We start from the raw sequence: 27006 nt of genomic DNA, 5'->3' as shown, positions 1-27006 counted from the left end.
AATTTGTATGTTCTCTCTCTTTTCTTGCTCCAAGAGCATATATCACTTGCATAATAAATTTTGGGCGGGGAAAAAAAGAAGAAGCGTTTCTAAAATGACAGCCCAAAATAGGTGACCCTATACTGATAAAGCACGCAAGCTCAGAAGTTCCCGGCGGCGGTTTCCTAGTGAGTGCGTGCGTCCCTCAAGCGGTCGGGCTCTGTGGTCAGATCCGCCAGTCCTTCAGGCACCGCCGAGGCCACCCCAGGCTCCGCGCGGGTCCTGGCGGGGGGCGGGGCCACGCCAGCCCGGAAGAGACGCAGCACCGCGCATGCTCCTTCCTTTCCAGCCCCGGCCCCGGACCCTGCAGCCGCCGAGGTGAGTTTCTGTGGAGTTCGAGTTCCATCGGCTCCCATCCGGGACATCTTGCTGCCTTAGCGGCTGCTCCTTCCCAGGATGCGGGCAGGGGGCCTCTCTCCCACTCCCCACACACCCATTTCTGAGTAGCGACAGGGGCTGGAGGTTTATTTTATGGGGTAGGGGGCAGCTGGTAGGCGAAGATTGTCCGAGGGAGAGGGGGAGGATGAAGGCAGTGCGTGGCGGAGACCTGCCAGGTGAGACTAGGGAGACAGTGTCCCGCCGACACGCTTTTTCCTTGGGGACAGGACTCCCCCGACTGCCTCCTTGCCTGGCACTGGAGCTCTACTTTGGGGGAGGTGTGGTAGGAAACGAGGGTGCGAAGGCCTTAGCCCTAAGGTTTGGGGTCTGCCGCCTTCAAGAAGCAGGGGTTTACTCCTCCGGGCCTTCCCTGTGTACCTTATGGTACAGCCGCGCGATTCCGCGCTGGGTACAGTCGCTGATGGCCTCCAGCTGCTCCCGATAATATAGGGTCTGCTCCTCTCACCCCGCCATCGACCTTTGTAATTGTGATAACTTAAGGAAGTTTGGCGCGAATGTGCACCACTATGCTGGTTTTAACATGCTGACATGTTTTTTGTTCATCCTGAACTGTTTATGGGGATGGGGAGGGACGGAGCTGGCCTCTGCCGAATCTGTTTTGTGAAGCTGAGTCCTCCCACCGGCATGTTTTCTACGGTTTTGTGTGGGTCACTTTAGGGTCACGAACTTGATTACTGGGCCCCGGCCTCGTTACTCAGAAGTGCTCTTGACAGTCATCTCCTTCTTGCAGATGTTGATGCCTAAGAAGAACCGGATTGCCATTTACGAACTCCTTTTTAAGGAGGGAGTCATGGTGGCCAAGAAGGATGTCCACATGCCTAAGCACCCGGAGCTGGCAGACAAGAATGTGCCCAACCTTCATGTCATGAAGGCCATGCAGGTAGGAGGGTGAGGAGGAAGACTGGGATGGGATGGAGGGATCTTCCCCTAACGTTCAAGGCAAGTTCCAAAGGGGAGGTCAGGACTGCCAGGGCTGCTTGCTAACTTGAAGGGCTGGGACTGGAGACTTGTCTAGGATGATCCAAGTTTCTACTTATACCTTAACAGTAAGTTTTTTGCCTTACAGTCTCTCAAGTCCCGAGGCTACGTGAAGGAACAGTTTGCCTGGAGACATTTCTACTGGTACCTTACCAATGAGGGTATCCAGTATCTCCGTGATTACCTTCATCTGCCCCCGGAGATTGTGCCTGCCACCCTACGCCGTAGCCGTCCAGAGACTGGCAGGCCTCGGCCTAAAGGTATGGTGCCCAAACAAATGCCTTCAGCTATTTGAAGATAGTTTCTTTTGTGTAAGGGACAGAAGCATTCATAGCTGGTGTTAGCTTTAGAGGGCTTTGGCCTGCAGGCATTTGGTCAAGTGCTAGAACCTTTGTCCCGCAGCTTGGGACTTGGAATAGAACTAGACTCAGTTCTTCAGGCCATCCATGAGATGGCCTTAAGCACAGATAGTCTGTCGCTTTCTTCACCCACACCCGTACAAACATCCAGACACATGTGGTATAGAACGTTGAGTAACTTTTCCAGCAGAGTGTGTTGTACTCTTCCCAAGAAGTCCAAAGCAAAGCCATTTACCACCTTGAAAGAAACAGAAGAGTTTGTAGTTTTCTTGCCAGCAGGGGAAAAAATTAGAAACAGTGGAGTGGAGAACGGATGGTGTATACCACGGTGTGAAAGGATATGCACGCATGTGTGGTGCGAGGAGAATTATCTTTTGATTCTTGAGATCATTGCTGGCTTACAGTTGCTTTTTTTTTTTTTTTGAGACGGAGTCTTGCTCTGTTGCCCAGCCTGGGGTGCAGTGGTAAGCCACCGTGCCTGGCCTGTATTTTGTCTAGGTTATGGTTCTTTGTTATGAAACTGTAGGAGCTGCAGAGAGCATAGGTTGGAGTGACAAAATGCACAGATTCCTAAATGTGATCATCAGAGGGTCCAGGTTCCCCTGGAGAGTTACTTTATGGAGCTTAGGAATTTGTTAGGAAAGTTCCCCAACGGATTCTGGTGATCAGGTAGACATCTGTTGCCAAGGCTGGAGTGCAGTGGTGCGATCTAGGCTTACTGCAACCTCCACCTCCCAGGTTCAGGCAATTCTCCTGTCTGAGCCTCCCGAGACTGGGATTATAGGCGTCCAGAACTATGCCCAGCTAATTTTTGGATTTTTAGTGGAGATGGGATTTCACTCTGTTGGCCAGGCTGGGCTCAAACTCCTGACCTCAGGTGATCCACCCACCTCAGCCTCCCAAAGTGCTGGGATTACAGGAGTTAGCCACCGTGCCCAGCCCATAATACATCTTTTTAGCAAGAGTTCTCTACTACATCTTGGAATCTTCTGGGGGAAAAAAATACCAGTGCCTATCTGTGCTTGATATATTCTGATTTAGTTGGGCCTGACATTTATTTTTGCCACTCATTACATGATTTATTTCTGCTTTGAAAGCAGTTCATTCTGCCTGAGTGCAGTGGCTCATTCCTGTAATCCCAGCACTTTGGGAGGCCAAGGCAGGAGGACTACTTGAGTCCAGGAGTTTGAGATCAGCTAGGGCAGTATAGTGAGACCCGGTCTCTACAAAAAAATAAATTAGCCAGGCATGGTGGTGCACACCTGTGGTTGAGCCCAGGAACTCCAGGCTGCATTGAGCTGCAATTGGCCGTTGCACTCACCCTGAGCAACAGAGCAAGACCCTGTCTCGAAAAAAAAAAAGAGACATAGTTCATATTCCAATCACACAGACTCCGGGTAAGTTCCAAGGTAACTGGGTAGAGAAAATACTTGATTAAACCGTTACTTACTGTGTGTGTATGTTTGTTTGTTTGTTTATATTCTGTCATCCAGGCTGGAGTACAGTGGCGCGATCCCAATTTACTGTAACCTCTGCCTCTCAGGTTCAAGTGATTCTCCTGCCTCAGCTTCCTGAGTAGCTGGGATCACAGACATACACCACCGCACCTGGCTAATTTTTGTAATTTTAGTAGAGACAGGGTTTTACCATGTTGGCCAGGCTGTTCTTAAACTCCTGGCCTCAGGTGATCACCTGCCTTGGCCTCCCAAAGTGCTGGGATTACGGGCGTGAGCCACTGTGCCTGGCCATTTATGATTTTGTTTGTTTGTTTGTTTGTTTTGAGACGGAGTCTCACTCTGTCCCCCAGGCAGGAATGCTGTGGCGCGATCTTGGCTCACTGCAAGCTCCGTCTCCCGGGTTCACGCCATTCTCCTGCCTCAGCCTCCTGAGTAGCTGGGACTACAAGTGGCTGCCACCGCGCCTGGCTAATTTTTTTGTATTTTTAGTAGAGACGGAGTTTCACCATGTTAACCAGGATGGTGTTGATCTCCTGACCTTGTGATCCACCCACCTCAGCCTCTCAAAGTGCTGGGATTACAGGTGTGAGCCACCGCACTGGCCTATGATAATTTTTAAAAGGTAGCTCTTAAAGTTTGTGCCTTAGGGTGTGGTGGCTCACAGCTGCAATCCCAGCACTTTTGGAGGCCAAGGTGGGAGGATCACATGAGGCCAGGAGTTCAAGACCAGCCTGTCCAACATGGTGAAACCCTGTCACTACTAAAGATAACAACCAAAAAAAAAGAAAAAGGCCTGGGCATGGTGGCTCACGCCTATAATCCCAGCACTTTGGGAGGCCAAGGCAGGCGGATCACTTGAGGTCAGGAGTTGGAGACCAACCTGGCCAACAGATTGAAAGCCCCTTTCTACTAAAAATACAAAACTTAGCTGGGCATGGTGGCACGTGCATGTAATTCCACCTACTCGGGAGGTTGCAGTGAGCTGAGACTGTGCCACCGCACTCCAACCTGGGTGACAGAGCGCGAGTCCGTCTCAAAAAGAGATAATACAGTTTCCCCCTTAATATGTATCCCACAGCCTAACAGGTATGTGAAGAAGCCCAGGAGGAACTAAAGGATTCTTGGTAACCCGTAGATTATGTACTTAATATTGGAGTTGGGACTTTCAGCTTAGGATACTTCCTTTTCCATTTGCATATACTAAGTTTTCCACTTAACGTGGGTCAGGTTCAAAAGTTTGGCTATCCAGATGTTCACAGAAATAGCTGGATATCTAGATTGGTCCAATAATTGGACAATGGTTTTATGTTGAAACAAAATGGAAGCCTTTTTTTTTTCTTCGCAGATTTGCAGCCACGATTGTCAATAAGTTTCTATGGAGAAATAATTGTTTCTAGCTGACGTTATAGGTTTAAGGAGTTCCTGTCCCCATTAACCCATCTTAACCAAGTGGTTGCTCAGTGAAAACTGGAGAGCAATGCCAGTTTTCTTGGCTTTAAGGGACAGAGTTCCCAGATTGCCCTATGTTCACAGTGTGTTTTGATTTACGTAGGTCTGGAGGGTGAGCGACCTGCGAGACTCACAAGAGGGGAAGCTGACAGAGATACCTACAGACGGAGTGCTGTACCACGTGAGTAAATGCATCACCTATATTAGGGGTGTTGGGGTGAAATATCTGGATTCTCACAGCTGGCTCTGGCTGGGTGGGGCTCAGCCCTTGATGATGACACAATGACCAGGAAAGATTCTTGGTTTCATTCTGCAGAGCATCAGAACAGCTGGAGTCCTTTGTGCTTCTTTCCTTATGCAGTGATTTCATAGATGAGAATTAGGAGGAAAGCCTTCTGAGTTAGGGACTGGAATTTTTTAAAAAACAAAACTCAGGCCAGGCTCAGTGGCTCATGTCTGTAATCCCAGCACTTTGGTGGGGGTCGAAGTGGGCAGATTACTTGAAGTCAGGAGTTCGAGACCAGCCTGGCCAACATGATGAAACCCTGTCTCTACTAAAAATACAAAAATTAGGGTGGTGTGGTGGTGGGGGTCCGTAGTCCCAGCTGCTTAGGAGGCTGAGGCATGAGAATTGCTTAAACCTGGGAGGCAGAGGTTGCAGTGAGCCAAGATCATGCCATTGTACTCCAGCCTGGATGACAGAGCAAGACTCTGTCTCAAAAAAAAAAAAAAAAAAACACTTCAGTAAGATGAGGAGCCTTTGTTAGTATTTTTGTAAAGGAATAATAGGATTCAACTTGGTTTGGTTTGGTTTGGTTTGGTTTTGAGACAGTCTTTGCTCTGTGGCCCAGGCTGGAGTGCAGTGGCACGATCTTAGCTCACTGCAAGCTCTGCCTCCTGGGTTCACACCATTCTTCTGCCTCAGCCTCCCGAGTAACTGGGACTACAGGCACCCGCCATCACGCCCAGCTAATTTTTTTTATATTTTTAGTAGAGACGGGGTTTCACCGTGTTAGCCAGGATGGTCTGGATCTCCTGACCTCGTGATCTGCCTGCTTCGGCCTCCCAAAGTGCTAGGATTTACAGGCATGAGCCACCTTGCCCGGCTGGATTCAACTTGTTTTTAAAGTCACTTACTGTTGATTGTGATACAAAAGCAAGGCATACAAGAAGAGTCTTTACTAACTTCTACCATTCTTACTTTCCTCCTGTCATCTTTTGGAGAAGTGACCACTTGACCTGAGTACCATACAGGGTAGTAGAAGGAAAGAATTTCTCCAGCCCTTGGTTGAGAGGAAGTTGGTGATATTGGAAGTTTAATGATTATGGGCCAGGCACAGTGGCTCATGCCTGTAATCCCAGCACTTTGGGAGGCCGAGGCAGGTGGATCACTTGAGGTCAGGAGTTCGAGGTCAGCCTGGCCAGCGTGGTGAAACCCCATCTCTACTTGAAAAAATTAGCCTGGCGTGGTGGTATGTGCCTGCGTGTAATAATCTCAGCTACTCGGGAGGTGAGGCAGGAGAATTGCTTGAGCCTGGGAGGCGGAGGTTGCAGTGAGCCGAGATCATGCCACTGCACTCCACCCTGGGCAACAGAACAAGACCCTGTCTCAAAAAAAAAAGAAATTTAATGATTACTGAAATCATATTCGTTATTGGCATTTGCTTTCCTCCCCCTATCCTTGGGCCCAATGTGAGCCATAGATCTAATACAAAATTTCCTGGTAGCCACACTTGAAAAAGCAAGTGGAAACAGGTTATTTGATTACTAATGTCTTTTATTTAATCAAATATGTGTAGAAGTGAGCTGGGAATGGTGGTATGTGCCTGTAGTCCTAGCTACTTGGAAAGCCAAAGCAAGAGGATTGTTTTGAGCCTAGGAGTTTGAGATACAGTGAGCTATGATCTTGTTGCTACACTCCAGCCTGGGCGACACAGTGAGACCCCCCAACTCAAATAAGTCAGGGCCAGGCGCGGTGGCTCACGCCTGTAATCCCAGCACTTTGGGAGGCTGAGACAGGCAGATCGCCTGAGGTCAGGAGTTCGAGACCAGCCTGGCCAACATGGTGAAACCCCATTTCTACTTAAAATCCAAAAAATTAGCCGGGCATGGTGGTATGCACATGTAATCCCAGCTATTCGGGGGGCCGAGGCAGGAGAATTGCTTGAACCCCAGAGGTGGAGGTTGTAGTGAACTGAGATGGCACCATTGCACTCCAGCCTCAGGAACAACAGTGAGAGTTCATCTCAAAAAAAAAAAAAATAAATAAATATAAATAAATAAATCGATTTTTAAAATATCCAAAAGTGTTAATTTAACATGTAATCAGTATAAACAGTATTGAAATATTTTACATTCTTTTTTTCCTTAAGTCTTTGTAATTGGGTGCAGTGGCTCACACCTGTAATTCTAGCACTTTGGGAGGTCGAGGCAGGCAGATCACTTGAGCTCAGGAGTTTGAGACCAGCCTGGGCAACATGGCTGAACCCATCTCTACAAAAAATATAAAAATTAGGGCCAGACGCAGTTGGCTCATGCCTGTGATCCCAACATTTTGGGAGGCTGAGGCGGGCAGATCACCTGAGGTTGGGAGTTTAAGACCAGCCTGGAGAAACCAACATGGAGAAACCCCGTCTCTACTAAAAATACAAAAAAATTAGCCATGCATGGTGGCGCGTGCCTGTAATCCCAGCTACTCAGTAGGCTGAGGCAGAAGAGTCACTTGAACCTGGGAGGCAGAGGTTGCAGTGAGCCGAGATGGTGCCGTTGCACTCTAGCCTGGGCAACAAGAGCGAAATTCTGTCTCAAACAAACAAACAAAAAATATAAAAATTAGCTGCCTACAGTCCAACTGAGGTGGAAGGATCGCTTGAGCCCATGAGGCAGAGGTTGTAGTAAGCTGAGATCGTGCCACTGCACTCTACCCTGGGCGACAGAGTAAGACCCTGTCTCAAATAAGTATAAGATGAGCTGTGACTGGGATATAGGACAGGGCAGCATCTTGTCTGCTTTTCTCCCATGGTAATTAAGGCTTTTGTGGGCCCTTGCCCCTTTACATGTTAGTTCTTCCCTAATTACGCTCCCTTTGTTATCTAGATGCTGCTCTGAAGTGGGTAAGTCAGTCAGTGTGATCGGAAGTGGGAATCCTTTGGGAGGATTTATAGTTTGGGCTGTGAGTATTGGAAGGCTGAGAAGGGCACCCCAGGAGAGGCAAAGGTGGCTGAGGTGGTGTTCCCCACCACTGGTGTAATTTGCTTATATTTAATGGGGTGGTGCGTGGCTTTTCCTGCAAGATTGGAGTCGGTGAGTTGTCTTCCCTTGTTCTATAGTAGATTGGATAATATGATGATTCTAAATCGATGTTTCACTTTCTAGCTGGTGCTGACAAGAAAGCCGAGGCTGGGGCTGGGTCAGCAACCGAATTCCAGTTTGTGAGTATCTTCCTATTTGTTTTCCATGAGCCGTCATTTGTTCCGGCCTCAGTCTGGTTGCTCGGCAAGTTGTGGGGATGTAGTATAGTATGGTCCTGTCAGCCAGTTCCCTCCTCCCCCTTTTTTCAAATTCCAATTTTACATTGAGATGTAGCATGCAAACTTTTGTAAATATGTAAATTACTGAAATGAGTCTCAGTAATCAGTACATGTGGCCTGCTGTTATTTTCTGTTTTGTTAATGCTTGACATTGAACTAAACAGTGGAAGGTGAGTGGGCTTAAGAACCAAGATGGTATGAAATCAAATCCTCCATCTTTTTTCATATGATGTTTCCCCATCTATAAAATAGAGGTAATTACAGCTACCAAGGAAATGGGCCTAGACGTTGGATATAGCCCCACATCCAGTAAGGGGCAGTGCTGGGATTTACAGCCTGTACTCAGCTCTTTCCCAGCTGTTTACATTTGGGGGCCTCTGGAGTTATAATGAGGCCTGAAAGTTAGCAAAACCACAAGGCCGAACCAGAGTGCTGCTCATGCTGATGTGATGTGCTTTCTTTTACAGAGAGGCGGATTTGGTCGTGGACGTGGTCAGCCACCTCAGTAAAATTGAAGAGGATTATTTTGCATTGAATAAACTTACAGCTAAAAAACCTTAATCTTGTGTCCATTTTGTTTGCCTTGTGCAGCTTGAACAGGAACGTTTTAAGGGTCAGAGTGTAAATGGGACAGTACTGGCTTGGTTTGGGGGGTTGTCGTTGTCCTGGGTGACACCGGCTGCTGCTGTCCTTGGCTTTGGCATGTGCCCTGCTTTCTCTAGCCAGCGCCTCCCTGCAGAGTGGTGTCCCATATGGTGCTGCACCTCGGAGGCAGTTGGAAAACTGGGTCCCTTCTCCAGACCAGGCATGCTGCCTCAGCTCTGCGTGGTGGGAAAGTTGCTGGTTGCCTGGGAGTTGTGATTTGTGCCTGCTGTCGGGAACTATAAGAAGTGCTGGAGAGGGAGGATGAAAAGTAACCAAGGAAATGGTTATCCTTCAATTTATGGGGAAGAAGCACAGGAATGGTGTTTAGGCCAACATTACTAATATAAGTCTTCAAGGCTCGGCGTTTGTTGACAAGAATCAAGGGAGAAAACTGCAAAAAAAAACACTGTTCACAGTGACTAAGGCCTGTAGTCCCAGCTACTCAGGAGCCTGAGGCAGGATTGCTCGAGGCTAGGAGTTTGAGACCAGACTGAGAAACATAGCAAGACCCTGTCTCAAGGACCAAAACATTTGAAACTCATCTGACAACTTTTTTTTTTGAGCCGGAGTCTAGCTCTTGTCGCCCAGGCTGGAGTGCAATGGCGCAATCTCAGCTCGTTGCAACCTCCGCCTCCCAGCTCAAGCAGTTCTCTCTCAGCCTTCCGAGTAACTGGGATTACAGGCTTCTGCCACCATGCCCGGCTAATTTTGTATTTTTAGTACAGATGGAGTTTCTGTGTGTTGGTCAGGCTGGTCTCAAACTCCTGACCTCAGGTGAGATGCCCACCTAGGCCTTCCAAAGTGCTGGGATTACAGGTGTGAGTCACCGTGCCTGACCAACATTTTTATGTCTTAACATAATTGGAATAAATATTGGGCAGTAGGAGCTTTGCTGTCCAGGGTTCCTTTAAGGAAGGAATAAGAGTTGTAGTTTTCCTTGGTGTCTGAGTGGTGATCCGTCATGGCATGACTAAATAGACTAGAGATGTGTGTACAGTCTTCTGTTGATCAAGTGTGATCTCAGCATGGATGCAGGAGAGGGACTGCAAATATACTATATACCTGGCACCATGCCAGAAGGGAAACTTGGCATAGCCCAGTGAGAGCTGAGACAATCCTGCAGACTTGCTGAGCAGGACACCAACCTTGGCTTGCAGATCAGTCACCATGACTATCTGCAGTAAATACGAGTTACTGGGATGGAGGTGGTTAAAACATGATATAACAGCTCTGAACCAACCAGTGGCTCAAGACAGGCCCAAGGTAATGTTTTTTAGCCAGAAAAACTAGTAGCTAATTGGAAGTGCATCTTATGGGTTTTGGGAACTTAGGAATCATTTGTGGAGTACCGTGGTCTAAGCATTGTATAGAAATGGACAAGAATTGGTTAAATGGGGCTCGGCATTGTGGTTCACATCTTTAATCCCAGCACTTTGGGAGGGCAAGATGGGTGGATCACTTGAGTCCAGGAGTTAAAGACCCGGCATGGGTAACAGTGAAACCCCATCTCCACAAAAAAAAAAAAATACAAAAATCAGGCTCGCATGGTTGTGCTCACCTGTAGTTCCAGCTGCTTGGAAGGCTGAGTCAGGAGGATTGTTTGAGCCCAGGAAGTAGAGGTTGCAGTGAGCTGAGATTGTGCCACTGCACTCCAGCCTAGGCGACAGAGTAAGACTCAATAATAATCACTGATCTCATGAAGCTGAGCACTGTGGCACACACCTGTAGTCCCAGCTACTCAGGAGCCTGAGGTAGAAGGATCACTTGAGCCCAGTAGTTGAAACCATCCATTGAGACCCAATCTCAAAAAAAAAAAAAATGGTCAAATGAGATTTGTGACAATTCTAAACTACACAGATGAGAATTCTAAACCACCTTCAGTATTGATAGGCAGTTGTAATGTAGACCACGAGGTGGCAGCTGATGGCAACTCCAAATATGCACTTAACTGTTAGTCCTGGGAAGTGAACTTTGGAATCTGAGCCACCAATAAAATAGAAGCTTGCTTTGGCAGAAAGCAGCAGTGTTTGGGGAAGCTCGTTTCAGCACGGCCTTGGCTCGTTTCAAAGATTGCTTTTTATCCAATTTTTCTGCTGGCTCGAGTGATGTCAAGTGGTTTGCCCATGTTCACACGCTTTGTGATTGTTTAACCTGGATTCCACTGTGAAATGTTAGGAGCTCCTGCCTTTCTGTTTCCCACAGGCCAGCTAGTGAATAGGTTTCCTCTACGACCTTAGTGATTTTCTGGCCCTAAAATCTTACTTTTTTAGCTAGGGCTCTTTGCCAACTTCTTTCCTCATGATTCAAATTAATTTCATAATATATACTCCAAGATCACCCATGGACTCTGGGGAAACCCGAGGAGTCTAGAAAAGAGCATGTGAATAAAAACATGCAGGTAGAAGTGGATCTTGGTGCCTGCCAGCTCTATCCCTACCTGGGTAGATGAAAACAGCCCTTCCAATCAATAATCATTCATTAGCTGCTCAAGGATCATTGCGAATAAGAGCTCTGAGAAGCAAGGCTCAAAATTTGCCCTTAAGCACCTGACAGTCGAGTTGGGAAAACAAAACCAAAGCTATACATGAAGAGTCCAGAACAACTATTCTGTAAGTGGTAAATCGCATCCAGACTGAATTCTAAGGATGTGTAGGGCAAGGGAGATGGATGAAGGCTGAAGTGGCCCAGAGGTGAGTTGCGGGGCAGGGGAGAGGTGAGACTAGTCAGGGCATCTTGAAGTTTTATTGGAAAATAAAAATGTCAGGTGGTGTCAGGTTAGGAAAATGGTTGATGTCAAAAAATTAAGTTCTTTTATTTTTTCAAGCAAAGCTAAAAAGGAACATTTTAAGTCCCACTACAGGTGCCTGAGGAGGTCACTTGGAGAAGGTGGGTTAAAAGGGACAGGGAGAGGCCCACCTGGGTGGCTGCATGGGCCCAGCCATCACTCGGGAAAAGCTTTGAAGAGGTTTAACCCATCTTCCAGGGTTGGTCTCCAGGTGCACCTTAGCCTCAAATCTACCCACAGCCCAATGGTTCATCAGATAATCCCGACCACCACTACTACTAACTACCAAAGGGTTTTTCAAGGGATTTTGGAAGCTGATGGCTGAAGATACATTTTCCTAACTTAACATAAACTTCCTGATAGGAACACAAATCCCCTTCCCTGAAAAACAGAATCCCCTTGCGGCCAGTGCCAACAACAGCTTTAAGTCTCAGTGACTCTTTCGAAGCACCACTTCTGTTTTGATTAATAAACAGAGCAGGAAGCAGCTATCATGTAGGCATGTTAGATACTGGGAGGCAAGATAGAGCAGCTTAAAAGATCCCCTAAGAGGCTGGGTGTGGTGGCTCACGCCTGTAATCCCAGCACTTTGGGAGGCCGAGGCGAATGGATCACCTGAGGTCGGGAGTTTGAGATCAGCCTGACCAACATGGAGAAACCTGGTCTCTACTAAAAATACAAAATTAGCCAGGCGTGGTGGTACATGCATGTACTCCCAGCTACTCGGGAGGCTAAGCCAGGGGAATCGCTTGAACTCGGGAGGTGGAGGTTGCGGTGAGCCAAGATCGCGCCGTTGCACTCCAGCCTGGGCAACAGAGCAAGACTCTGTCTGCTAAAAAAAAAAAAAAAAAAAAAAAAATGCCCTAAGAGGTCAGGCACAGTGGCTCACGCCTGTAATCCCAGCCCTTTGAGAGGCTGAGGCAGGCAGATCAAGAGGTCAGGAGTTCAAGACCAGCCTGACCAACATGGTGAAACCCCGTCTCTGCTAAAAATACAAAAAAAAAAAAAAAAAAAAAAAAAGTCCCAGCACTTTGGGAGACTGTGGTGGTCGGATCACGAGGTCAGGAGTTCGAGACCAGCCTGGCCAGCCTGGTGAAACCCCGTCTCTACTAAAAATAGAAAAAATTAGCCGGGCATGGTGGTGTGTGCCTGTAATCCCAGCAAAGTCAGGAGAATCACTTGGACCCAGGAGGCAGAGGTTGCAGTGAACCAAGATCATGCCACTGCACTCCAGCCTGGGCCATAGAGCGAGACTCTGTCTCAAAAATAAATAAATAAATAAAAAATAAAGATCCCATAAGATACTTGTTTTTGAGGAGGCAGCTCTGTAGACATGAGGGCTCACTAGAACGCTCCCTACCTGGTGCCTGGCATGGGTGGGCCCATTGAGGCTAGGCATTGTTAGGATAGTTTGCATTTTCTAGAGTTTTATATAAATGGAGTCATACGGTATGCATTCTTTTCAGTCCAACTTCTTTTGGCATAATTGTTTTGAGATTCATCAGTGCTGCGTGTATCAGTAGTTCCTCCTTAGTGCTGGGCAGCATCCCATTGTGTGGCTATACCATGATTTGCTTATCCATTTACTTGTACTTGGGCATTTGGGTTGTTTGTTTCCAGTGCTTGGCTACTGTGACTAATGTGAACATTTGTGTACAAGCTTTTGTGATGACATGTGTTTTCAGTTCTCTTAGGTATATACCTAGGAGTGAAGTTGCTGGGTCATGTGGTAACTCTATGGTTAACACTTAGAGGAACTGCCAAACTGCTTTCTAAAGTAGCAGCATCATTCTACACTCCCTCTAGCAGTGTGTGAGTTTCAGTTGCTTCTCATCTTCACCGACACCTGGTCTGGCCAGCCTTTTCATTTTAGCCATTCTAGTAGGCATGAAGAGTTTGGATTTTATCCCACAGGCGATCATGAGCCAGTGAACAATACGAACGTGGGAGATGGACAGTGGACGGGGAAAGGGGAGATGTTGGTCAACGCATACAAAGTTTCAGTTAGATAGGAATAAGTTTTGGTGTTCGATTGCATAGCACAGTGACTCTTGTTAATAATACTGTATTGTATACTTCAAAATAGCTGAAAGAGAGGTTTTTACACGTCCTTACCACAAAGAAACGATAAATATTTGAGGGGATGGACATGCTAATCAGCCTAATTTGATCATTCCACAATATGTACATCACATTGTACCCCATAAACGTATACAATTATAAATAAAACTTAAAAGCAATATGGAGGGGAGGACTGACACAACCAAGAATGCTGGATGCTTGGGAAGTACTCGACCCCACACTGCGGAATACTGTAGGCTGGACTGGGTCTGCGCCGTGACCACACTGGGGCAGCGAGTGTTCATGGGTAAGCCACTTGGTCAGTGGTGACTACAATACACATTCAGGCTGCTACCAGGAAAGGGAGGGGACAAAATCCATCATTTGATTGCTCAGTTTTTGAAAGGGAAACTAGGACAGAATGAGGGCAGTAGCGGGGGAATGAAAGGAATTGTTTAAAAAGTTACAGCCCATAGAAAGCAGGGAGCCCATTTCTATTGAAAAGTGCTTTATTGGAAGCCCGTGATAAATGCATGGCACCAGACCAAGAGAACAGCCACTTGAAAAATAAGCCCTGCATGGTTTACTGACATATCAAAGAGCCCATTGTGAGGAAAAGGGCATCTTTAAAAATGAAATATTAAATGAGAGAGGATACCCAAGCTGAGGGAATTAAGGAGGCCTCAAAATGGGGCAAAATTTATGAAAGTTACAAATCAAATGAGAGAAAGAAATTCTGAAGAGTATCTGCAAGAAATGTCAAAGCAAATAGTTTATTTAAGTTCTAGTTTATTTAAGTGTGTGAAAAGCAGAAGGTCAGTTTCAGAATCTAGGGGCATCCATTTATTAATGTGCAAAAAGTACACTGGGAGGCTGAACAGTCAACTGACTCTTTGACATCTTTGCCTCCATTACACAGAGATTTCCCCTTCCACTAAAATAAAAAACATTTAGTATGGAAAACTTCAAACATATAAAATAAAAATAAGAGTATAATAAACCAAGGTTGGGCATGGTGACTCACACCTGTAATCCTAGCACTTTGGGAGACTGAGGCGGTCGGATCACCTGAGATTGGGAGTTCGAGACCATCCTGACCAACCTGGAGAAACCCCATCTCTACTAAAAATACAAAATGAGTCGGGTGTGATGGCACATGCCTGTAATTCCAGCTACTCGGGAGGCTGAGGCAGAAGAATCGCTTGAACCCGGGAGGTGGAGGTTGAGGTGAGCCGAGATCGTGCCATTGCACTCCAGCCTGGGCAACAAGAGCAAAACTCCGTCTCATTAAAATAAAATAAAATAAAATAAAATAAAATAAAATAAAATAAAATAAAATAAAATAAAATAAAATAAAATAAAAAAATAAAATAAAATAAAATAAATAAAATAGTATATTAAACCACAGTGTACCCATCACTGAGCTTTAATAGTCATCAGCATTCTGCCGTTCCTTTTTTGTTTGTTTTGAGATGAAGTCTCATTGTGTTGCCCACGCTGTACTCAAACTCCTCACACCTCAGCCTTCCAAATAGCTGGGACTACAGGCATGGCCTCTGCTATTGTTGTTACATTGATACCTATGCCCACTCCCCACCCCTAATTTGATTATTATTTTAAGTCAGGTTTATTGAGGTACAATTTACATACAGTAAAATTCACTTTGTTTTTTCGAGACAAAGTCTCACTCTGTCATCCAGGTGGGAGTGCAATGGTACCATCATGGCTCACTGCAGCTTCTACCGCCCAGGCCCAAGTGATCCTCCCACCTCAGCCTCCCAAGTAGTTGGGACCACAGGTTGCACCACTATGCCTGGCTAATATTTTATTTTTATTTTTGTAGAGATAGGGCCTCCCTATGTTGCCTAGCTGGTCTCAAACTGCTGGGCTCAAGTGATCCTCCCACCTCGGCCTCCCAAAGTGCTGGGATTACACATAAGCCATCATATCTGGCCAAAATTCACTTTTTAGATATAGAGTTCTGAGTTTTGATAAAAAGATATACATCACAGTGAAACAATGGAGCTTTTCCATCACCCTAAAAAGTGTTCCCACATGCTGCCCCTTTGTGGTCAACCCCTGGCAAACACTCTTCTTGGTCTTTAGTATAATTTTGCCTTTTCTAGAATGTCAGATAAGTGGAATCATATTGTATGTACTCTTGGGACTGGCTTCTGTTGCTCAGCATGGTGTTTAGGGATTCATCCATTATGTTGCATGCATCATGCATCAGTAGTTTGTTCCTATTCATTGCTGAGTAGTATTCTGTTACATGGATGTATTACAGGGTTTTTTGTTTGTTTGAGATGAAGTCTTGCTCTAGTTTAGTGATGTGATCTCAGCTCACTGCAACTTTCTCCTCCTGGGTTCAAGTGATTCTCCTGCCTCAGTCTCCTGAGTAGCTGGGATTACAGGTGCCCGCCACCACACCCAGCTAATTTTTGTATTTTTAGTAGAAATGGGGTTTCACCGTGTTGGCCAGGCTGGTCTCGAACTCCTGGCCTCAAGTGATCCACCCACTTTGGCCTCCCAAAGTGTTGGAATTACAAACATGAGCCATCGCATCCAGCCTACAGTTTGTTTATTCTTTTTTCTTTTTCTTTTTTTTTTTTTTTTGAGACAGAGTCTCACTGTGTCACCCAGGCTGGAGTGCAATGGCACAATCTCAGCTCACTGCAAACTCCACCCCCTTGGTTTGAGCAATTCTTCTGCCTCAGTTCCCTGAGTAGCTGGGATTACAGGTGCCTGCCAACACACCCAGCTAATTTTTGTACTTCTAGTAGAGACGGGGTTTCACCATGTTGGCCAGGCTGGTCTCAAACTCCTGACCGCAAGTGATCTGCCCACCTCGGCCTCCCTAAGTGCTGGGATTACAGGCGTGAGCCACCGCGCCCGGCCTGTTTATTTATTTTTTATATAGGCATTTTAAAGTCAAATTGACATTGAAATACACAAATATTAACTCTACTCTTGGATGATGGATACAACCATGTAACTCATACCCCTGAGAAAGAGAAAAGCAGCCCCTAATGTCAGGAACTGACTTGATCCTTATAGCTAGGCCTTGGCATGTTTGAAACTGGCCTGGCGCTCACAGCGAGGCCATGCCATTCTCCTGTGGACATAAACAACATCATCAAACATCAACAATCAGACAAGGTCGCTTTGTGACCCTGATAAAGTGTACCAAAAATACCAAGACTGCCACGTGCGGTGGCTCGCGCCAGTGATCCCAGCACTTTGGGAGGCTGAGGCAGGTGGATCACACGAGGTCATCCAATCCAGAGCAAAGCCTCAGTCCCTTAACCTTCCCCAAAACCACCTAACACAAGTCCAAATCCTATATCCTTCTTATCACCCTCTTTGAGACACCCTATGCTTTTCCACGATATGTATTCTCTTTCATGACAACTAGCAAAATCCCAACTTTGTTCAACTACAATTATGTTTCTAATCTTTGCCTGGAAGGCATTGATCATTGATGTCCCAGTCAAGATACAAAATATTTCACTTTTTTTTTTTTTTTTCCAAGACAGTGTCTCACTCTGTCACCCAGGCTGGAATGAAGTGGCTCACTTTAGTTTCAAACTCCTGGGCTCAAGTGATCCTCCCACTTCAGCCTCCTGAGTAGCTGGGATTACAGGTGTGCACTACCATGTCTAATTTCTTTTTTTTTTGAGACGAGTCTTGCTCTGTTGCCCAGGCTGTGGTGCAGTGGTGTGATCTTGGCTCACTGCAGCCTCCGTCTCCCGGGTTCAAGCGATTCTTCTGCCTCAGCCCCCCAAGTAGATGGGATTACAGGCATCCGCCACCACACCCGGCTAATTTTTGTATTTTTAGTAGAGACAGAGAGATGGGGTTTCACAAAGCTGGCCAGGCTGGTCTCAAACTCCTGACCTCAAATGATTCACCTGCCTCGGACCTCCCAAAGTGCTGGGATTACACATGTGAGACACCACGTCTAGCCCCAATTTTTTTTTGAGACCAGATTTTTGAGACGAGATCTCGCTCTGTTACCCAGGCTGGAGTACAGTGGCACGATCTCAGCTCACCACAGCCTCCAGCTCCCCTGGCTCAGGTGATCCTCCCACTTCAGCCTCCTTTTTTTTTTGAGACAGGGTCTCTGTTGCTCAGGCTGGAGTGCAGTGGCACAGTCTCAGCTCACTGCAATCTCTACTTCCCAGGCTGAAGCGATTCTCCTACCTCAGCCTCCCAAGTAGCTGGGACTACAGGCGCACACCACCACACCTAGCTAATGTTTGTATTTTTTGTAGAGATGGGGTTTCTCCATGTTGTCAGGTCTGGTCTCGAGCTCCTGGGCTCAAGCAATCCTCCTGCCTTGGCCTCCCCAAGTTATGGGATTACCTGTGTGAGCCCTTGGGCCTGGCCACTGATTTTTAAATTTTTAGTAGAGGTGCGTTCTTCCTATATTGCCCAGGCTAATCTTGAACTTTTGGCCTGAAGCAATCCTCTTGCCTCTGCCTCCCAAAGTATTTGGATTAAAGGTGTGAACCACGATGCCTGGCCTCATCTCCTTGTTTTTTTGGAAGCAGGGTCTCTTTCTGTTGCCCACGCTGGAGTGCACTGGTACAATCACAGCTCACTGCACACACTGGAGTGCAGTGGTATGATCGTAGCTCATAGCAGCCTCAACCTCCCAGGCTTGAGTGATCCTCCCACCTCAGCCTTCTGAGTAGCTGGGGCCATAGGCATACGCCACCATGGCTGACTAATTAAAAAAAAATTACTTGTAGAGACAGGGTTTTCCTATGTCCTCCTCTACCTTTTAGTCATGAAGAGACAGCTTATGTTTTCCATAAAAGTCTTGGTTTTAGTTTTTATGTTAAAGTCTATAGTCTAAAGTCTTCAGTTTTATGTTAAAGTTTATAATCCATCTTGAATCAATCTTTGTGTATGATGTGAGGTAGGAGTCATGGTTCATTTCTGTCCATATGGATACCCCTTTATTCCAGCACCATTTTTTTTTTTTTTTTTTTTTTTTTTTGAGACGGAGTCTCGCTCTGTCACCCAGGCTGGAGTGCAGTGGCCAGATCTCAGCTCACTGCAAGCTCTGCCTCCCGGGTTCACGCCATTCTCCTGCCTCAGCCTCCCGAGTAGCTGGGACTACAGGCGCCCGCCACCGTGCCCGGCTAGTTTTTTGTATTTTTAGTAGAGACGGGGTTTCACCGTGTTAGCCAGGATGGTCTCGATCTCCTGACCTCGTGATCCGCCCATCTCGGCCTCCCAAAGTGCTGGGATTACAGGCTTGAGCCACCGCGCCCGGCCAAGCACCATTTGTTAAAAAGCACTTGTCCTTTCTTCATTGGATTGCTCCGGTGTCTTTGTTGAAAATAAATAACCATGAAGTGTGGGTCTATTTCTGGATTCTCTATTCTGTTCCATTGATCAATTAATCTATCCTTACACAAATGTTACACTGTCCTGATTACTATTTTTTTTTTTTCCTTTGAGACAGAGTCTCACTCTGTCACCCAGGCTGGAGTGTAATAGCGCAACTTTGGCTCACTGCAACCTCCGCCTCCTGGGTTCAAGCGATTCTCATGCCTCAGCCTCCCAAGTAGCTGGGACTACAGGCGAGTGCCACCACACACTGATTGCTGTCATTTTGTAGTATTAAAAATAAGTTATATAAATCCTCTGACTCTGTTCTTTTACAAGTTTTTTTTTTTTTTTTTGCTGTTTTACATCCTTTTCATTTTCATATGCACTTTAGAATAATTTTGACAGCTTCTTCCCAAAAAACTGCCAGATTTTTCTTTTTTTTTTAAGACAGAGTTTCTCTTGTTGCCCAGGCTAGAGTGCAGTGGCATGATCTCTGCTCACTGCAACCTCCACCTCCTGGGTTCAAGTGATTCTCCTGCCTCAGACTCCCAAGTAGCTGGGACTAAGGCACCCACCATCACAACTGGCTAATTTTTGTATTTTCAGTAGAGACAGGGTTTTACTATCTCAGTCAGGCTGATCTCGAACTCCTGACCTCATGATCCATCCGCCTCGGCCTCCCAAAGAGCTGGGATTACAGGCATAGGCCACTGCGCCCAGCCCAGAATTTTTATAGGAATTGTGTTGAATCTGTATGACAATTAGGCAAAATGGATGTCTTTTTATTTTTTATTTTATTTTATTTTTATTTTTATTTTTATTTTTTTTTGAGACGCTGTCGCCCAGGCAGTGGCGCGATCTCGGCTCACTGCAAGCTCCGCCTCCCAGGTTCACGCCATTCTCCTGGCTCAGTCTCCTGAGTAGCTGGGACTACAGGCACCTGCCACCGCGCCCGGCTAATTTTTTGTATTTTTAGTAGAGACGGAGTTTCACCGTGGTCTCCATCTCCTGACCTTGTGATCCGCCCACCTCGGCCTCCCAAAGTGCTGGGATTACAGGCGTGAGCCACCGCGCCCGGCCGGCTTGTCTTTTTAATACTGAGTTTCCTAAACCATGAATATAGAGTATGTCTCCATTTGTTTAGGTCTTCTTGAATTTCTCTCAGCAACATTTTGTAGTTTTCAATATACAGATCTTACACAATTCTTTTCTTTTCTTTTTTTTTTTTTTTTTTTTTGAGACAGAGTCTTGCTCTGTTGCCCAGGCTGGAGTGCAGTAGCGCGATCTCGGCTCGCTGCAAGCTCTGCCTCCCGGGTTCATGTCATTCTCTTGCCTCAGCCTCCCTAGTAACTGGGACTACAGGCGCCAGCCACCACGCCCAGCTACTTTTTTGTGTGTGTTTTTAGTAGAGATGGGGTTTCACCACGTTAGCCAAGATGGTCTCGATATCCTGACCTCGTGATCCGCCTGCCTCGGCCTCCCAAAGTGCTGAGCGTTTCTAAATTTTTTTTTTGAGTTAGAGTTTTGCTTTTGTTGCCTAGGCTGGAGTGCAATGGCATGGTCTCGGCTCACTGCAATCTCTGCCTCTCGGGTCCAAGCAATTCTCTTGCCTCAGCCTCCGGAGTAGCTGGGATTACAGATGCCCATCACCATATGTGGCTAATTTTTGTATTTTTAGTAGAGACGGAGTTTCACTAAGTTGGCCCAGCTGGTGTTGAACTTCTGACCTCAGGTGATCTGTCTACCTTGGTCTTCCAAAGTGCTGGGATTACAGGCTTTGTAATCCTAGCCTTTGGGAGGCTGAGGTGGGTGGAATACCTGAGGTCAGGAGTTCAAGACCAGCCTGACTAACATAGTGAAACTCCATCTTTACTAAAAATACAAAAAAATTAGGCCAGGCACGGTGACTCACGCCTGTAATCCCAGCACCTTGGGTGGCTGAGGTGGGCAGATCACCTGAGGTTGGGAGTTTGAGACCAGCCTGACCAACATGGAGAACCCCCCCGTCTCTAGTAAAAACACCAAAATTATCTGGGCATGGTGGTGCGTGCTACTCAGGAGGCTGAGACAGGAGAATTGCTTGAACCCAGAGGCAGAGGTTGCAGTGAGCCAAGATTGTGCCATTGCACTCCAGCCTAGGGGACAAGAGTGAAATGCTATCTCAAAAAAAAAAAAAAAAAAAAAAAAAAAAAGATGTTAAGGTGAAAGGACTCAAAGTCATAAATATAAATAAGGTATATATACACTAACAACAAACAATTGCAAAATTAAATTTAAAACAGAATGCTATTTATAATAGCATCAAAAAATATCAAATACCTAGGAGTAAACCTAACAAGAATTGTGTAAGATCTGGCCAGGCACGGTGGCTCACGCCTGTAATCCCAGCACTTTGGGAGGCCGAGGTGGGTAGATCACCTGAGGTCAGGAGTTCAATACCAGCCTGGCCAACATGGTGAAACCCTGTCTCTACTAAAAATACAAAAATTAGCCGGGCATGGTGGTAGATGCCTGTAATCCCAGCTACTTGGGAGGCTGAGGCAGGAGAATCACTTGGACCCAGGAGGCAGAGGTTGCAGTGAGTCAAGATCATGCCATTGCACTCCAGCCTGGGCAATAAGAGTGAAATTCTGTCTCAAAAAAAAAAAAGGGTCTCGCTCTGTCACCTAGGCTGGAGTACAGTGGCATGATCTCAGCTCACTGCAGCCTCTGCCTCCTGGGTTCAAGCCATTCTCCTGAGCCACTGTGCCCAGCCCAATTTCACTTATTAATACTACTATTTTGGGTATTTGGCTAGTACCTACCTTTGGATTTTCTACTTAAAAAATAGGTTGTCAGCCAGGCGCGGTGTCTCATGCCTGAATCCCAGCATTCTGGGAGGCTGAGGTGGGTGGATCACCGGAGGTCAGGAGTTTGAGACCAGCCTGGCCAACATAATGAAACCCCTTCTCTACTAAAACTACAAAAATTAGCTGGGTGCAGTGGTGCACGCCTGTAGTCTCAGCTACTTGGGAGGCTGAGGCAGAAGAATTGCTTGAACCCGGGAGGTGGAGGCTGCAGTGAACCAATATTGTGCCGCTGCATTCCAGCCTGGTTCATGGAGTGAGACTCTGTCTCAAAATAAATAAATAAATAAACAAATAAATAAAATTAAAAATAGGTTGTCTGTGAATAGTGACAGTTTTACTTCCTTGCTAGTCTTTATGCCTTGTATTTATTTTTCATGTCTTATTTCACTAGCTAGGATCTCTAATACAATATTTAATAATAGTGGTGAGAGGAGATATTCTTGCCTTGCTTTTGATCTTAATGGGAAAACATTTATTCTTTCACCATTTCACCTGTTGTTCATAGGTGTCCTTTATCAGGTGAGGAATGTTTGCTTCCATTCCTAGCTTGCTGAGAGTATTGACTGTGAAATAATAATTTTATTTAAAAGTGAAGTGCTTTTCTAGGATCAAGACAATCATATAGTTGTTCTCTTTTATTATGTTGATGTGATTTATTTCACCGTTTGATTTTTGTAAAGTTAAACTAACATTATATTCTTGTATTAAACTTTTTTTGGTCATAATATATTTCACTGCATATATTGCTGGATTCTATTTATTGATATGTTCTTCATGATTTGTGTGTGTGTGTGTGTTCATGAAGGATACAGGTCTGTAACTTTTTTCTTGTAATGTCTTTATCAGATTTGCATACCAGAATTACTTCAGCTTCATAAAATAAGTTGAAAAGTATTCTTTCCACCTCTGTTTGTTGAAAAAGCTTGTGTAGAATTTGTATCCCTTCTTTCTTGGGTATTTGATAGATTTTACCAATGCTACCACCTGGCACTGGAATTTTTTTTATGGCAAGTTTTTTTGAATAGATTTATTTTAGAATAGCTTTAGGTCTATAGAAAAGTTGTGAAGATAGTAGAGTTCCCATGTTCTCCACACCCAGTTTTCCTTATTGTTGACATCTTACATTAATATGGTACATTTGTCACAACCAATATCAGTAATTATTATTATTATTATTATTTTTGAGACAGGGTCTTGCTCTGTTGCCCAGACTGGAGTGTAGTGGTGCAATCTTGGCTCACTGCACCTCTGCTTCCAGGGATCAAGCTCTCCTCCCACCTCAGCCTCCCAAGTAGCTGGGACTACAAGTGCACACCACCACGCTTGGCTATTTTTATTTTTTACAATTAATATTTTCAAAGAACCAACTTTTGGCTTTGTTGTTTCTATTGTTTGATTTATATTTCATTGATTTCTTCTCTTTTATTAATTTCTTCCCCTACTTAATTTGGGTTTCCTTTTTTCTAGCTTATTTTATTTATTTATTTACTTTGAGACAGGGTCTTGCTCTGTTCCCCAGGTTGGAGTGCAGTGGTGTGATCTTGGCTCAGTGCAACCTCCGCCTCTCAGGCTTAAGTGATCCTCCTACCTCAGCTTCCTGAGTAGCTGGGACTACAGGTGCCACCACACCCAGCTACGTTTGTATTTTTCATAGAAATGGGGTTTCACTATATTGCCGAGGCTGGTCTTGAACTCGTGGGCTCAAGTGGTCTGCGTGTCTCAGCCTCCTAAAGTGCTAGGATTACAGGTGTGAGCCACTGCACTCAGCCTTTTCTCGCATCTTAAGGTGGAAATTTATTTATATTATTGATTTTAAACTTTTCCTCCTTTCTAATACTAGTTGAATTTATTTCCTTCTAAGCACTGCTTTTTTTTTTTTTTTTTTTGGTAGAGATGGGGTTTCACCATGTTGCCCAGACTGGTCTCCAAACTCCTGGACTCAAGCAATCTGCCTGCCTCAGCCTCCCAAAGTGCTGGGACTACAGGCGTGAGTCACTGCGCAAAGACAGCTTTAGTCAAGCCTCATATATATTGATATCAGTTAGAAACATTTTATCTTTTGTGACTTTTGTTTCATGTGTTACTTGGAAATAGATTTAATTTACAAATATTTGAGGCTTTTCTAGATATCCTATTATTGGTCTTTTCTAATTTAAGTCCTTTTCCCCATGAACATATTCTATGCAACTTCAGTCCTTTGACATTTATTGAAGCTTATTTTATGGACAAACTTATGGTCTATGTTGACAGATGTTCTTTTCTTTTTTTGAGATGGAGTCTCGCACCGTCCATCAGGCTGGAGTGCAGTGGCATGATCTCAGCTCACTGCAACCTCTGCCTCCCAGGTTCAAGCGATTCTCCTGCCTCAGCCTCCTGAGTGGTTGCGATTACAAGCACGCACCACCATGCCTGGCTAATTTTTGTATTTTTAGTAGAGATGGGATTTCACCATGTTGGTCAGGCTGGTCTAGAACTCCTGACCTCGTGATCCACTTGCCTCGGCCTCCCAAAGTGCTGGGATTACAGGAGTGAGCCACCATGCCCGGCTCTTTTTTTTTTTTTTTTTTTTTGAGACAGTCTTTCACTGTTGCCCAGGCTAGAAAGCAATGGCATGATCTTGGCTCACTGCAACCTCCCCCTCCCACATTCAAGCAATTCTTGTGCCTTAGCCTCCTGAGTAACTGGGATTACAGGCACTATCACACCTGGGTAACATTTTGTATTTTTTAGCAGAGATGGGGTTTCACCATGTTGCCCAGGCTGGTCTTGGACTCCTGAGCTCAGGCAATCTGCCTGCCTTGGCCTCCCAAAGTGCTGGGATTACAGGCGTGAGCCACCACACCTGGCCTATGTTGGTAAATATTCTATGTGTACTTCAAATGTGTATTCTATACTCGTTGGTTATAGTGCTCAATAAATGTCATTTGGGTAAAAATGGTTGATAATGTTCAGATCTTTAATATTCTTCCTTTTGTTGAGCTGTTGTATCAATTACTAAAGAAGGGGTAACAATCTCCATCTAAGACTATGGATTTGTATATTTCTTTAGTTCTGGTTTTTGCTTTACGTATTTTGAAGCTCTATTTTTTAGCAGAAAGAACTACATAGTGGTAAATACAGTGGCATGAAAGTAGACGGGAGGCATGGGCCAAAACTTCTGACTGAACCCTGGAAGAAATAAGCATGTCCAATTTCCCAACTCTATTTAAAAATCTCTTCTTAGGCATACCCTGGGACTTAAAATATATTTATTAGAGCTTTATCCTAGACGACTTTTGGAAAATTGGGCATTTTTAGCAGAATGACATTTGGATTCATTTTTTGACTTAATCTATTATGATCCACTCTCACCTATGGAAGGATACCCTCTTCCCCCCAAGAATTATCTTTCACCTCTGTTGAGAACATTGTCTGGGTATAGGGAAAATGGATGACTGAACCACAGACCAAGTAACTTTTATGGGAGGTGTGGTAAGAAGGTTCTAATACGGCCTCCAGTGATCCTTGCCTGCTGGTATTCATGCCTTTGAGTAATCTCCTCCCACACTGAATCAAGGCTGACTTATGTGAGCAATAGAAAGCTGTAGAATTGATAAAGTGTGACTTTCAAGGCTAGGTCATAAAAGGCAGTCTAGTTCAGTCTTGGAATCTTATATCATTCACTCTGAGGAGAATCCAGGCACCATGCTGTAAGGATGCTCAAGTAGCTCCATGGAGAGGCCCACATGCACAGGTACTACAGCCTCTTGCCAACTGCCAGCCACAGGAGAAGCCACCTTGGAAATGGATCCTCCACCTGCAGTCACAGCTTCAGATGACCACAGCCTCAGCCAACACCTGACTACAATCTCACGAAATACTCTAAGCCAGAATAAACCAGCCAAGTTGCTCCACGATTCTTCAAATTTCTTATTTATTTATTTATTTATTTATTTATTTATTTATTTATTCTGAGACAGAGTCTCACTCTGTCGCCCAACCTGGAGTACAGTGGCATGGTCTTGGCTCATTGTAGCCTCAGCCTCCCGAATAGCTGGGAGTACAGGTATGTGCCACGACACCCAGCTAATTTTTTGTTTTGGTAGAGGCTGGTCTCAAACTACTGGGCTCAGGTGATCTACCCTTCTTGGCCTCCCAAAGTGCTGGGGTTACAGGCGTACACCACCATGAATGGTCTTTAGAGATAGGGTGTCACTTTAATGCCCAGGCTGGACTTGACCTCCTGGGCCCAAACAAGCCTCCCGACTCAGCCTCCCACATAGTTAAGACTACAGGTATGCACTACTGTGCCTAGCTCACCCCAGGATTCTTAACCTACAGAAACCATAAGAAGTAACAATTCATGGTTTAAGCCACCAAATTTTGGGAAAGATTTATTATCCAGCAGTAGGCAACTAATACAAAAGCAAAGATCAGAAATAGAAGGTGCTCCTGGGGGACTTGATGGGATATAGCAAGGTAGGCTGGGGGAGGCGGGAGCAGTGAGAGGCATGGTAAGGGAGCAAAGTGGAGTAAAGAACCTGTGAAATCAATTTGTATTTTACTCACCATTTCATCCAGGATTGGCTCTAAGAGGTTATTACAGATGGTCCCTGAAATGTAGCATCAAGAGAATGCTGTGTGATCTTTATTTGGAAGACAGATTTTAGGTTGTGTCAGGTGGGGGTATTCCTACAGACAAGTTAGTCTCATTTCATCCTGAACAAGTGATTGGGCTTTACAATAAAGATCAGGTTCTGGAAGTACAATAGCTTTTCTTTTCTTTTTTATTTTCTGAGACAAAGTCTCACTCTGTTGCCCAGGCTAGAATGCAGTGGCACGATCTCAGCTCATTGCAACTTCTGCCTCCCGGGTTCAAGCGATTCTCTTGCCTCAGCCTCCCGAGTAGTTGGGACTACAGGTGCCCGCCACCACACCCAGCTAATTTTTTGTATTTTTGGTAAAGACAGGGTTTCACTGTGTTAGCCAGGATGGTTTCGATCTCCTGACCTCGTGATCTGCCCGCCTTGGCCTCCCAAAGTGCTGGGATTACAGGCATCAGCCACTGTACCCGGCCTTTTCTTTCTTTCTTTTTTTAATAGAGATAGGGGTCTCACTATGTTGGCCAGGATG

General features: G+C 45.5%; 1 protein-coding gene across 2 annotated transcripts; it reads left to right on the top strand.

The window, feature by feature from the left end:
* The first annotated feature begins 232 nt into the window (after positions 1-232).
* RPS10 (ribosomal protein S10) lies at positions 233-8772 on the top strand. Of its 2 annotated transcripts, none has more exons than XM_007972890.3 (6): positions 233-357; positions 1169-1318; positions 1505-1676; positions 4785-4862; positions 8057-8112; positions 8679-8772. In XM_007972890.3, exons 2-6 carry the CDS (start codon positions 1169-1171, stop codon positions 8718-8720), a joined length of 498 nt encoding a protein of 165 aa, XP_007971081.1. In that variant the 5' UTR covers positions 233-357; the 3' UTR covers positions 8721-8772. The 2 variants fall into 2 exon arrangements, with proteins under 2 accessions (XP_007971081.1, XP_007971082.1); XM_007972891.3 differs by having other exon boundaries at positions 349-593.
* Positions 8773-27006: the final 18234 nt, after the last annotated feature.

Source organism: Chlorocebus sabaeus, chromosome 17 (genome assembly GCF_047675955.1).
Source record: "Chlorocebus sabaeus isolate Y175 chromosome 17, mChlSab1.0.hap1, whole genome shotgun sequence".
Lineage (NCBI taxonomy): Eukaryota > Metazoa > Chordata > Mammalia > Primates > Cercopithecidae > Chlorocebus > Chlorocebus sabaeus.
This window is presented reverse-complemented; position numbering and strand designations above follow the sequence as displayed.